Below are 14,470 nucleotides of genomic sequence, written 5' to 3'. Positions count from 1 at the left end.
CTCAAATCCGAATTTGCTGCTGGTTCCACACCTTTTACATAAACCGTCCACAGTTGTTGCAAAAAGGATTATTATGGACAGACTCCACATATATGCTTTTTCATTTTTTTGCAAGTGCCCAGACAGACAGCTGGGCAAATCCTGAGTGCGTTATCGAGGATGCCCTCGAATGTGGTCGTGTCATCATACTCTTGCTAAGCCAGAGTTGCTGCTGCTGCTAAATCAGCGCGCGTTGAGTTTTACAGCGCGTGGAAACGAACCGCTATAGACAGTGGACCAATCAGCGAGCAATATGGGGACAAGCGGCTTGCTGTTGTAAACATATCAGTCGTTAGTACTCAATAAACCCGCACACTGCTTCACTACTATGCTCGTTGTCACACGTTCCGCATTGGACCAAAATATGCTACAATGCTCAAAACAATACGGACGTGGATTAAAGAGATTGCTTCAATCACCCGAGGACTTTTGACTTTTCACACATAATGCCTTATTATATTAAGTTTCTATTTTTACTTTTTTGCTTGATACATATCGGGGAATGCCGAAAGCACAAAAGTAGGAAAAGGAGGTGGTCCGGGGCGGTGGAATCTCACAAGCATGGCGCGTAAGTAGCCCACCTATACATAAGATATATGACAGTCCATCCTAATATGTTGTCTTCCATCTCTTCCATTCGTACTTGAAACCAACAGGAGGTCATCATGCTGTCTTCTATCTTTGGTCAAATTCCGCACTTGTGGTCCCCAGCGCTTTATTTAATATTGATACGACCCAACGTGTTAGGTAACATTAAAATAATGATGTCTCCTTTCAGTATAGGAAAGTCTGTTAGTAAGTGTCAATTGGATTATATATAAATAATTGCCTTCTTCTGGTGGTATTGACTCTGTTGGATGCACAGCTATAAAGCCGAGCCTGCGCGTAAAAAGGATCCAGATCCCATTGCGCTGAAGTAAAGGTGCAATGTATGAACCTTGTCTGCGTTCAGGGGCGTCATGAATCATCCATACCATGCATCGAAGCGTTTAGTCATTATTCCACATTATTCTCCACTGTCGATTGTGTCATGTTCGCCTACAGATTACCTGAAAAGCGATCTCCTGTGTGGCTATGTGTTTGATCATATGCTGCCGGCTCTTTTGATTTGCCACCTGGAATGTTGATTTGGGAGCACAATTGCAGTTACGGTCGGTGCTACTACAGGCTAGTGAGAACAGCTTGTTCGTAACAGTTCCTAATGTTGACGCGTATTAGGAGTGCACTGTTTTTCCCCCTATGTAGAATTGTTGGGACCGCATTAAGTTTCCATAATATACTTGTCACGTGCGGTTCATAAAATCAACTCATTACGCGCGAACATTGTCCACCTTTGTTAGAGAATTAAGTGGATGTTACAAGCCCCAAATTAAGATTAATTAACTTTGTGATAAATCTACAAGTAGTGTGATCTATGCAAACGTGGTGGTTTAGGAATAAAGTAAAGCAGAAACGTTCTTCAGATTATCTTAAAAAGTCAGCAGAACTGAATTCAGCCCAAGTATACTGTTTTAAGCTCATGACGTTATATACTTTAAGTTCTGATAGATAAATATCATTAATATATTGGTAAAATGTATGTTGCCACTCCAGATTGCCCCTTCAAGTGTAGTTGTAGAAGTGTTTTGATTGTTGTCTGTAATGGGTTAGCACTGCAGATGGAGCCACTACAAATCGCTGTTGTCTTGTTTTCACAACAATCTATTGCTGTTTTCCTTTGCAGTCCTCTGACCGGAAAAAAGATTGTTGATAACACCAAATCTCGCAAAGTGAAGACGGACCACCTGTTGCGAGTAGATGATCATGACTTTACCATGAGACCAGCCTTTGCAGGTAAGAACATGTGGTCTCTAACCCTTTTCTGGGGAGCTACCCTCCTGTACCTTCTTACCCAAGCACACCTGATTCTAATAACTAGCGGCTTAATAAGCTCAATCAGGTTAGTTGTAACGGGGAGCAAAAACATATAGGAGGGGAGCTCTCTGGGAACAGGCTTGGAGATCAGTGGACTCCAAGCTAATTGGCTGATGTCACTAAAGTATACTTCAGTGCCCTCTAGAGGCACTGTGAAATCATTTAGTCATATTAAAGGGGCAATGTGCAGAATCCTGCCTCTAACGTTTACAAGACTGAATTTTAAACAATGACACGAGTTGTCTCTTTTTTGCCTTCCTACACTGAACAAGACCAGCATAGTATTAGCTGGTCCACAAGGAATGAGCGGCTTCAGTGCGATCACTGCTGTGATTGTCTGCATACTTCTCAGAGTTAATGCAGACTAATAGATGGACCGGCGAGAGAGCATCAACGGGGAATATTTCAGGCAATTTTGTAGAAACACATATTTGAAACATTAGTCTGAATCATTCCCTGCAGAAGTTTTCTATGGTCGTGAATGCTTGTACTACAGTAGAAATCATACAAATGGCCCCTTTAATGGACCAACTAATTGGCAGGACGGAAGAAAAATTTTGGGGGACTAGAGATGTACAACACTGGTTTATATCGGTCAGACAAAGACAAGTAAATATATGTTTTAAAAATATGTAGTCTACTTAAAGCAATACAGACAAGAGCTTGATTAATATTTTATTTTGACAGAGATCCTTGCCGGTACTAATGTTGGTTGCTGGTGCTGTTAATATTTATGTGCATGAGCTCCACAAATGTTTTAGCTAATATTTTGAAAGAGCTGTACAAGTTCAAGCAGCAGAACAACCAATGTGCCTGTACTCAACTCTGTTTAGTTATTGCCTCAGTCACGCATCAGTCTAGTAAGAGCAATAACGTTTTCTTATCTCGAGCCACATTCAGTGTCCACATCTGTTTTGGCATTCTTACCTAATGAGGGACATTAGAGAGGCTGTTAAAATGCATAATGGAAAACTGAATATTCCCCTCATTAATAATAAACCTCATGTACTAAATGTAGTGTTTCTGTGGTACTTGAGTGGTAGGATCCTACATAAACATAAAACAAATTATCTGTAAGTGGGACTCACAGTCATTTGTTCTGGTATAGGGAGCTTTGTGAGGCTCTTATTGTCTAATAAAGACATTACGAAAAACCAACTTGTGTAAGCATTGTGAAGTTGTGGCGCCTGTGTGAAGGCTATTAATTTGCATTGGGAGATGTGTATTGGTGGCTGTGTTTCCTTTCCTGGCTTCAAAAGAAAGCGGCCATACAGTGTTGTTAATGAAAGCCTCTTACATGACCACTCCCTGCCCACTGGAGCAATGGTATCTGCACAGGCTGTGAAGTGTCAGCAGGGGGTCTTTCTATCCACTGGTGAGGGGGGAAAACGGCCCAAAAGAAGTAGAGAAATCCATGTGAGAAAACGCACACAATAATCAGCTTTGTGTCACATCGTTATCACAAAGAACAGGCCTTTTTCGCGGAGAGAGAAGAAGGGGAATTCTGTGTTGAGGAAAGAGCTGTGCAAAAACTGTTTCTGTGAATGTTTTTCCCAAGACAACCAGTGTGTGAGGTTTTGTATTAGCAATGCAGATATCCACTTGTGAAGGCTTTTCTGGGGATAAGCCTTTGATTATCCACGTTCTAAAAGTTAGACTTGATTCCGTGTGTTTCAGGTTACGACAGTAGAGAAGCACCCCTGCTGCTCAATAACTCTTTAAAATTGTATAAATAGCAGACAAAGGAAGATTCACTTATAAACGCAAGGAATATTTAATTTTGAGGATCATTGAAAACCTGGTTTCTGGTTGGTGTCTGGTGTAAAAATAGCCCGTATACAATTTTTTTAGGATGCTGAGACGCTGAGATTTTATTTTGCTGTTGTAGTAAATTTCATATGTCATACGGTGTGTCAGGTACCAATTTGATGGGTTTACCTATAAATGGAAGCCTTAAATACATTTTAAAAAGCATCTGCAGAGTGTAAGGACCTGTCATGGCTTAATCAAATTTGCATTACAGAGATTCTCCCCCCCATTTCATTCCTCTGATTTCGAAGAACATCCGCCAAAGCCGTCCCATCAATGGGATTTCTTTCCAGAGTGAGCAGCAGTGTCTAATGCATGTGCCTAGGCTAGCCTTAATCTGGCCAGGGCCAACAAATAGTGGATTCAGAGTTGCTAATCCAGGGAAAGGGGAGCACACCAGTGTCATTAGGTGAAACAGATAGGGTCTTTTTTTTTTTTTTTCAGCATGAGTGTCTCTTTTATACACTACTTGACCGGCAGATGCTTAAATTCCTTTTTTAGCTCTCATGTGTATACAGTATGAAACGGACGGATAATCTGTGAAACATATTTCTTAAAATAGCTACATATTATATTATATTATATTTTTAATGTCCTACGTACAGTGTTTTTGATCTTTATTCCTGAAAATATATTGCTCGTTGTGCAACAGCAAGATAATGAAATCACAAATTCTGCACTTCATTTTTCCATTAGGAAACCAAATCTGACATTCTCATTTAACAGATTTTGAGAAAAAGATCAGGAGAAAGGACATAAAGCTAAACTGGTATTTTGTAGTTATTCATTGTATTGTTTTTTTCCCTGTGTGTGTGTGTGTGTGTGTGTGTGTGAACATCTTTGCTTAAATGCACTTAAATACATTATATTTTGATCTGATTGAATATTTCAGGTTTGTCATAATCAGATATTACATTAAAGCTTTTAAAAAATGTATCTGAACAGGAAACCTGGAGTCCATTTGAGGTCACGGAATGCAATGTTGAAGCACACAGTTGTTCCTCCGGACAGTAGTTCATAACGGCCCATTAGGACTGTTCTCAGCAGTGGTCAGTCTAAAAGAGAACATCTCCCAAAGCCTACAGATCATAACGATGTCCCCCCCTTGGCTCTGTAATGGACGGAGAAACAGATGGAAGATATCTAATCACTGAAAACACATTTTTTTTTAAAATCTTTAAAAACTGCCCAAATCCCCATTAGCTCTGCTAGAGGCCACGGGAGGTCAGCCATTTCCCCAGTAGGTGACAGGTGTGGGCAGAATGCATTGTCCACACAGGTCCTGGGAGGGTCGTCTAAGTCCCCAACCAGTTTGGGATCTGATGGATTGCATATGGTGTGAGTGAGGGATGAAACGGCACCCAGCTGGCACAAGGATATGAGTTAATATCCCCTCTTCCAGGTAACAGACGAGGGCACGCTGAGTGATGGGAGGCTTTAGCTGCTAGCGGTTACATAAGAATGTTCAGAGGCTGGCACTACACAGCTACCGTAGATTAGACCGCAGCAGACGACGAGGACACTGCTGCAACACATAACACACAAATATATGCATGATTTCTATTTCTGTTGTGAACGGGGGTTGAATGAAACTTGTGTGAAAATAAACAAGTCCCTATCTTTGAAAAACCTAAAATCAAATCCAAATCAGTCCCTCATGACTCATCCACTGAAATCAAAGGAATACTTCTAAATGTGGGATTTAATTGGGATTTTGTCCTCGATAAACTGATACAAAAATGTGTAACATATTAGATCTAGTCGAAATTAACTGTATCTGAAAAATTGTGTAGTAGTTTAAGTCTTGTTGGGATCTTGGTGGTCATCAAAGCCCAGACTAGAGATAACAAGTATGTTGAGGATATCAAAGCCTCTATACTGGGGAATGGAAATTTAATGAGCTCCAAATGACGACGAGAATTCAAAAATATATAAATATGTGTGCGCTAAGATATACTGCACGCACAAAATATAGTATGTGAACCCCAGGATAGTTTTCAAATTTAGTGGTGTTACAGTGTGAGTTGTTGACACTTGATTTCTTGAAGGGTTTTTGCAAAACCTGCTACCCATGCTGTCAGCTGACGGTGTCAACATTTCTGACAAACACAAAATGTGAGGACGGTGCAGGCGCACAGAACTACTTAGCGAGAGAGTACAATTTGTATGTTCTTTGTGACGCGCTCGCGCGCAAAACTCAGCCTAATCCGTATGATGTAATTATCTCCACTCTCAAGGGGAACAGGTGTTTCCGGCTGAAACTGAAACCTCTAGTCACACTGCTGGCCTTGAATATGTGGACACTGACTATCAGGAATATTTATTAACTAAAATCAATGTGTTGTGACTGTTCCTCCGCAGGCCCTGCAGTCCCTGTGGGAGTGGATGTTCAGGTGGAGAGTTTGGATAGTATATCAGAGGTGGACATGGTACGTGAGTAATCGAATGATAATGTAACATTCTAGCATTTCGATGTCAGGTCAGTGTTAACACTTTTGCCGAAAGGTCACTCAAAAATGTGAAAGTGGTCATTGTGATACAGTGTTTTAAATGAAACTACTGTGGAATACAGTGTGTGTGAATTCTGGCCACAGCTGCGAGAATGTTTAAGTTCTGCTTCATAGGGTCCATAATATCAGCACTATCTTTAAACCATTGAATGTGAACAAGGTGCAATTTGAAAATATGTGAATAGGCGTGAACATGAGAAATAGCGTTTTGGAGCTCATACGCTACAATGAATAGATAACCTGTATGGATAATGTTAATTATTCTCCTATTTCCAGACAGACCACCAAAGTGGATAACAGAAGCACGAGGTTCTAGAAATTATGTTCCGTGATCAAAATAAAGCGCCATGGGCGTGCTAGCGCCCCCCCAACTCCAGACTAATATAATTAAGAGGGCTTTTTGTTCTAAGCTGCAAATTGGACACAAACTGCCGTCCTGATGTTCTGTAAGCCCTTAGTGGGGGAGGACTGCATGGCTAACATTTAATTTGGATCTCAGTGTTTGTATGTAACTGTATGAATACACACAGGGCAGATTATTTCTTTCCAACGATGACTGTCCTTAATGATATAATGCCAGTGTGATGCAGGACAAGGGTGTTCAGTCAGACGCATCAGCCATATCATCGTTATTACGTAATGTCACCGAGGTCTGTATCTGTGAAATGTGCCCACATCTGGGTACGTTACTGGTGTGGGCTGGACTTATTCCCGTTGTCGTTATTCAAAGTCGTAATGTTACGTATGTTATGTAATGTAGTGAGAAGATTGAACGAGGGGATGATCTGCTGTGGTAGATAAATAGCGGCGTGGCCTGGCTCAAAATACACCCGTTTGCCTGGTAACAGATAGGAAGGAAAGGGATATGTATGACCGACGCAACCTCCTGACTGTTGTCTGCTCTGACCTCCCTCTCATGAGATAATAGTGTGATGTAATATGTTCCCTGCTCATACCTAAAACATATGTCTGATCGTAACTATACGCAGTAATCCAGGGACAGTCCAGAGAAATCCGAACGTACCAAAGCAATGGTTCAATCTGGATCTGTCAATCCAGAAAAGCATTTGGGTATTTTATATTTATATCGACAAGTTAATCCAAATTCCAGACTCTTTCTTGGTGACCTGCAGGACTTCACCATGACCCTGTATCTGAGGCACTACTGGAAAGACGAGAGGCTGTCCTTTCCCAGCACCACCAACAAGAGCATGACGTTCGACGGACGTCTGGTGAAGAAGATCTGGGTGCCGGATGTGTTCTTCGTCCACTCCAAGAGGTCGTTCATCCACGACACCACCACGGAGAACATCATGCTCAGAGTCTACCCTGACGGCCACGTGCTCTACAGCCTCAGGTGAGGATGGAAGCCGCCGCCGCAACCCAGACTCCTTTCGTGTCGATCTCCACCTTCCTCAGATGTGCCACGGTCACATTCCCAATGACGACGCGCAGAGCAGGGAGATCGGTTGAGCCAAACCGCCCCCCCCCTCCCACAGACATCCACCCCAAGTCAAAGAATCACGCTCTACTGAGAGGGTTAGCATGTTGATGTTTTATGTTGGCACGGCTGTGGGTATGCTATGCTAACGTGTTTGAATCCCTCAGGGTGACAGTTACTGCGGCGTGTAACATGGACTTCAGTCGTTTCCCTCTAGACTCACAGACCTGCACACTGGAGCTGGAGAGCTGTGAGTAGCCCTACTCTGTCTCTTACCGTGTTTCACGGGATTTCAGGGGTGACGCTACTGTAGATTGGGCAGATTTGAATTTGCTATCCATTCCTGTTGTCTCCAGACGCTTACACGGATGAGGACCTCATGCTGTACTGGAAGAGTGGGGATGAGTCTCTTAGCACAGACGACAGGATCTCTCTGTCGCAGTTCCTCATCCAGAAGTTTCACACTACCTCCAGACTGGCTTTTTACAGCAGCACGGGTATATTATTAAATCAAGCATAATTATAATAAGAATTGCATGATTTGGACATTTCAGGTGGTGCAACCATCTGAGGTGGTCTTTCAAAGCACCAATTGAATCATCACACTTTATGTTCTTTTTATTTGCATGTTTTATTTCCAGAAATCACTGGTGGCCTTAAATATTTTTTTTAAATACGCAGAAAATAGGACAGGCCAAAGGGTCTAAAAATACCAAACATAAAACTATAGTATAGGACAGACTGTAGAAACCACAATATAGATAAAATAAATAAAAGCTAGACGATAGAAGTGTTTCTTTCTGTCAGTCTTAAAGGATGTGGTTCTCTTGGGCAGGGTGGAATGGGGAGGCTAAGACTGCAGAAGGCTATTTAAGCCATCGTTTTATGGTGGATCTTTGATCATTTGATCTTAGTGACTGCCAATCCTGATGCTGAGGTAACTGAGGTGTTTAGGAAAAGAGGGACTGATGGTTTTGACGACTAACAGGAGGACTTTGTTGTAGAAGCAGAATTGGATTGGAAGTTAGTGGAGAGAGGCTAAAATGGGAGGGAAAGTGGTAAGATTTCCTAGTTCCTGTGATGATGATAAAGGAGAACTGGTCTTGACCAGCTACAGCCGGACACCAAAGGAGGTCTGTGCAGTAGTCCAGTCTAGACATGGTTAGCAAGTTAACCAGTTTTTCAATAACAGATTTAGAGAGAACAGGATGGAGCTAGTTAGTATTTCTTAGGTGAAAGGATTTTCTGTTTGTTTATGTATTCTAACTTCAATTAGTTCTCAATTAGCTTTGAGTAGTTGTTGTAATGTTTAGGCTTGCAGATGGTCCGCGAATGTAAGGCCGACCACAGCAGGTCATTGAAAATATGTCACCCAATAAAAGCAGGAAGACGGACGCCTCATTCCTGACTATAGGCTTGCAGATGGCCTGCCGACGGTCAGAGAGGTCTTTGCTCTTCAAAATAAGCTGCAAGATTGCTAGCTATTAGCTTGAAGATAGCTAAATATTAGCTAGCATTTTAGCGAGGAATTTTTAGGTTTCTTGCTGTAGTGGTTGATTTTTGGTGGTGTGCCTTTCTTTTCTTCTATCCAGGCTGGTACAACCGTCTGTACATCAACTTCACCCTGCGACGTCACATTTTCTTCTTCCTGCTCCAGACCTACTTCCCTGCCACTCTGATGGTCATGTTGTCCTGGGTGTCCTTCTGGATTGACCGCAGGGCAGTGCCGGCCAGGGTCTCATTAGGTAAGATACACAATCCTACATAGAACTTAAACTGTTTCCTCCGTGGTTTCTATGTGGAAGAACCCTTTTACAATCCTAGGATTGGAACCTAGGAAGAAGTGTAGTGGTCAGTCCTCTTCTGGCTGTGCTGGGTGAAGATTGTTAAGAGTACTTTGTCTTTTTGTACAACAGCAATATTTTGTACATTAATATGACCAGTGGATCAATAATATGCTGGTCTTCAGGTATCACCACGGTGCTCACCATGTCCACCATCATCACCGGAGTCAACGCCTCCATGCCCAGGGTGTCCTACATAAAAGCCGTGGACATTTACCTCTGGGTCAGTTTCGTGTTTGTATTCCTCTCGGTGTTGGAGTACGCCGCGGTGAACTACCTGACGACGGTGAGGGACGGCAAAGATCGGAAGCTCAGGGAGAAGGCCAGAGAGCAGGTAAAAGCCCCACTCGACCCCACTGCACTGCTCCCATCACTCACTCTCCCGTTCTCTTACAAATAAAAAGAGGGAAACAGACCGTTTAGAAGACGCTTTCAAGCAATGCAAGTTAGTCGTGTTTGGGTACATTCATTGTGTACATGTAATCCCTATCTTCCTTTGCCTTACAGTCGCTGGGTCTGGCCAGAGAGCAGGTGAGCCGCCCGTCATTCTGAACCCTGAGTACTTTCCAGAGAATGCCGTACTCTGCCTCTACCTCTTACATACCTCTCTGTCTCCCTTCATCCTGCAGTCCCTCCCGTGCACGTGTGGCATGTCCCACGCCGGCACCATGCTGGTGGACGGGACCTACAGCGAGGCTGACACCAACAGCCTGGCCGGGTACACCAGGGCCTCCGCTCCAGAGGACCCCCCGGAGAAGCCGGAGCGCATGGTGGTGCACCTCACGCTGGACAACGAGTCCACGGGAACCAAGAAGAAGGCGCGCTTCCGCAGCTTCAGCCTCATGCAGAACACCCACGCCATAGACACCTACTCGCGAATGATCTTCCCTGGTTCCTACATTATCTTCAACCTCATCTACTGGTCGGTGTACTGCTAAGGTTGTTTTCCGGTCCGTGGATGGGCAGCGTACAGGTGTTCCACCATACCAGATGTAGCAGAACAGTTTGGTGACTCTTACTGGCAAACTGTTTGACTCCAAGTGGTAAAGGACTCCGTATTTCACATGGAGGCTGAAGGTAACATCAGTGCCCACAATGACGTAATTCGCTGAGGATTTCTCCCATCTCTTGATGGATAACACAGGTCTATCCTCGCCATCAGCTACAATCCTCTGACTACTTGACTTAACTGTACAGCTTTCCTACCTTCTCTATACATATTTTAGCAATTTACACTGACATGCAGGTCCAAGACAACAATGCCTGCTCTTATATTTATTAGACCTCTGGAATCAAAGCTCTTCATCATCATTGTACTGTTAAAGCAAGGAAACTACAGTGGTGAGACAAAATTTGTGAATACGTTATCAAGTATTTCTGCATACATTTCACTTGATCGTTCCACTTCCTAATGACAGATGAGGTGATCCTGATTAAACAAACAACATTAAACAATTGTACTTTTTCCATTAAGGCATTGAGCAAATTGATCCAACATTCAGTTTCTATGTTGGCAAAAGTATGTCTACCTCTAAATTCAACAGCTCAAAAAGTGTATTAAAGTATCAGTGTTAGTATTTGGTCTCCATGTTTGTATCCAATGGCAACATCAACCTTATAACATCTGTGGCATCATTATTAATGATTGATTCATAGTTTTCAATCACAGCATTATTAGGAATATTTGACCAATCTTCAGAAATCATTTAAAATATTTAGTTAATATTAAGTTACTATGGGACCAAATGTAAAAAATGTATTGACCTGACTAATATAGAGGTTCAGATACTTCTTCCAACAAAGAAACTGTATGTTGGACAATTTGCTCAATAAAGAAATAAAAACACTGGACATTTCTATGAACATCTGATCCAATTTAAGGTCAAATGTATGCAGAAATAAAGAAACAATAATTGTTTATTATTGACGGTATACATATCTGGAATGTGTTTAAGTGTCTTAGTGTTGGTTAGATTGCCCCATGAACTAGAAAATAGGAAGTGTTATCGGTAAAGTGAGGGGTGACATCTAATCTGGCCAGAGTAAATGAGAGAATAAATTGCTCATGAGCACATTGAAGCACAGCCATGTCAAGGCACCAAGTGTTACTCTTTTTAATAGTTGATAATGGTTGAGCAAACCATGTAAAAATAGAAATCTACCAAATAAAAGCTGGAGTTTGCGTTGCAAAGATTTTTATATGGATGGAAATATATAATGACTAATTGCATAATTTATTTGCTATAACCTATTTATTTCTGTTTGTGTATTCATTAATTCATAAATTTTAGGCCTATCATTCTACTTACATAATGACTTTTTTGTGCACTGATAGACTCATATGCCATTATACCTTAAATTCACTGTAACGAGGAATACGGCTGGACAGATAGTTATTTCAGTGCGGCAGCAGTTTAAAGTGTTCGATGGCTGTGAGTCGGAAATCCTGTGAGAGTGGAGGCTACCCAATGGTGCTACCGTTAAGTCACTGTCTCTCAGTTGAGCTGATTATGGCTGCCAGGAGTTGGCATTATTGCTGCCGAATCCCGGTTGTGTCATGCCAACTATGCCGTGCCTGTAGGCTCAGCACCATCCGGGGTTGGTGGAGGGATGTCAGACTCGGGATGCATTGCCCCGCCGTGCTCTGGTGACTCCTTGATGTATGTCAGGTGCCTGCAGGCTCAGTACTTCCTGGTTAAGGAGCAGAACGGCTTAGCGAGGTGTGTTCTGGTCTGGAGGATGGCTTTTCATCTAGATTCTCCCAAACCAAGTCGCCACAATGAGTCAATGAGGTGTTGAACACAATTCAAGGGGGAATAAGGAATTGCAAGGGGGAACAATATTTTTTCAAAACTGATGGGAGGGTTGGTACCATTTTGAATAATAATGTGAAGGTTGTTTTAGGGGCTTTATGTTAGAATATTATTCAAAAGAGATTTTAAAGACATACAAAGTTTTATCAGTGACGTAATGAACTTGAAAAGCCTTAAGTGAATAATTTTTTTTATCACCATGGTTTTATTGCTATATTTTCTGTTTGTTTGAATGACTGTTTGGGTTATGAGTGACTGCATATTGTTTTGTTAACATTTTCTATCCAGCATTCTATCCAACCAATATATTAGTAAAGTGGTACTGTATGTAGTTTGTAGATAGACACAAGCATGAGCTGGATGTACTGGGCTGTGATGTCATTCATCAGAATGGGCAAATCTCTGGAATCCATACTGCCACTGTAGACAGGTCAGCATGCTGGACAAATAAACACACAACACAAACCACATTACTCAGATGCTTGTCCACAAGCTGTACAACTACAACTGATTCTTGTTGCATCAGATATTTAGAATGTATGCTTTTTGGAGCAGATTTGATAAATAAAGGGTTTGAACTGAAAGCATGTTTGAAGCAAAGGTGTTTGAGCATGATATTCATTCATTTTGATTTCATGTCAGTCAAGAGAAAAGTGTGCAATCATACAATGCTGGTAGGTTTGAAAAGATCCTGTAACTTAATTACAAACTTCCCAGGCCTTCCAAGAGTTCCATTTCAATGATCCTTTAAATCAGAAGAAGAATCACCTTTAATTAGGCCATATGCAGGACTGATACAGTACTAGTAGCATCAATACAAGCATGAATGATCAGAAGACATCTGCAGTTAAGGTTTTACTATATATCTGCCTGAAATATTACCCATTTAAACTTTCTTTCTGGTCGGTCACTCAGTTTGCATTGACTTTCATCTACTTTTTGTCACTGACTCTAATCTCCTCATACTCACTTTAAACACTATCAGTATTCCCCCCCCCCCATCCTAAACCCCCCTGGACTAGTTAACACTGGACTAGTTCCCACCTTCTTTTTTGGGGGGTCACCGGAGGAGACAAGTCGTGTCATTGTTCAAATTCAGTCTTGAAAATATTAGATGCAGAATTCCATACCGTGCCCCTTTAATTAAGTGTACACATAATCTGACTTTCACATGGTGTAGCAGTGGTAGTAATTAAGAATACTTTTTATCCAGAGTGACTTACAATGACAGCAGTGAATGCAAATATTTTCAGTTGTATGTCAACTTTTGTAGATCTTGCCCCCTGTGTCATCTTCTATTGGTGAATCTCTTAAATGGTGAATAGTTAACACTGTGTGGTGATGAACATGTCAGATAATGGGGTATGAGCGGATAATACACGTTACAGTTGATGGACACACTTTCTGTACCGGTATATTTTTCAAAACCTTTTTTTTTTAATGCCTTTTTAAAAACAAGTAAGTCATTTAGAAAAAGTTCTACATGCAGTGCTATGCATGTTTTTTTTTTAATGCAGCTATTTAGCTTAGTTTAGAGGTGCCTTGATGTAGTGAGCACAGTCTTATACATTTCTTTGGGGACAAATAACCGGATACTGAGTGCCAAGTCAGAGGGAAATAAACTGTTCAGACTTGACATGATTAACCTATACAGCCTGCCTGCTCTCCACACGCATATACTGTACAGTAAGTAGAGGAGCTGTGGGGGCGTGGATCCTTGTGACACACCAGGGATTTGAGATAATTAATCTGAAACATCTATACCATCCTTATTTGTTGCATAACTGTTGGTCAGGAAGTCAGTAGTTCGTTGACAGATGGTGCTGGACATGTTTAAACCGGACAGGTTTGTCTTGCAGAAGGTCTGGGGAGTGCTGACCAGCACGGTGTTGGAGAGATTCTGCAGTCTTCCTGCAATTCCAGCCATTTACTACAGAAAACATTTCTTTACCAACAGGAGGGGCATAAATAATGTGGGGTTGCAAGAGTTGTGATGTAAGGTTTCAAATTTTTTTTTTTTAAATACTCTGCCTGTTCTGTTATTGGACCTTCTCAAATAGTAGCCAAGTCCCCCTGGTGTATAAGTTTTAATGGCTAAAA

General features: G+C 41.8%; 1 protein-coding gene across 5 annotated transcripts; it reads left to right on the top strand.

The window, feature by feature from the left end:
* Positions 1–87: 87 nt before the first annotated feature.
* On the top strand, positions 88–12,957 carry LOC105017864 (gamma-aminobutyric acid receptor subunit rho-2). 5 transcript variants are annotated; one of them, XM_010882822.3, is made up of 10 exons: positions 89–607; positions 1,763–1,872; positions 6,124–6,191; positions 7,406–7,629; positions 7,881–7,963; positions 8,070–8,210; positions 9,306–9,458; positions 9,683–9,891; positions 10,065–10,088; positions 10,187–12,957. In XM_010882822.3, the coding sequence occupies exons 1-10, from the start codon at positions 486–488 to the stop codon at positions 10,493–10,495; spliced, it is 1,443 nt and encodes a 480-aa protein (XP_010881124.1). In that variant the 5' UTR covers positions 89–485; the 3' UTR covers positions 10,496–12,957. The 5 variants fall into 5 exon arrangements, with proteins under 5 accessions (XP_019911544.1, XP_010881124.1, XP_019911547.1 ...); XM_020055988.2 differs by lacking the exon at positions 89–607 and adding an exon at positions 831–1,190; XM_020055986.3 differs by lacking the exon at positions 89–607 and adding an exon at positions 1,373–1,515.
* Positions 12,958–14,470: the final 1,513 nt, after the last annotated feature.

Source organism: Esox lucius, chromosome 18, assembly GCF_011004845.1.
Source record: "Esox lucius isolate fEsoLuc1 chromosome 18, fEsoLuc1.pri, whole genome shotgun sequence".
NCBI lineage: Eukaryota > Metazoa > Chordata > Actinopteri > Esociformes > Esocidae > Esox > Esox lucius.
The sequence above is the reverse complement of the archived record's forward strand: the minus strand, read 5'-3'. Positions and strand labels throughout refer to the sequence as shown.

Coding starts and splice junctions, on each gene's coding strand:
- LOC105017864 (XM_010882822.3), top strand. CDS start 486: ATGCCTTATTATATTAAGTTTCTATTTTTACTTTTTTGCTTGATACAT. Junction 9,459..9,682: donor GCCGGCCAGGGTCTCATTAG/GTAAGATACACA, acceptor GCTGGTCTTCAG/GTATCACCACGGTGCTCACC. Junction 9,892..10,064: donor GGGAGAAGGCCAGAGAGCAG/GTAAAAGCCCCA, acceptor TTTGCCTTACAG/TCGCTGGGTCTGGCCAGAGA.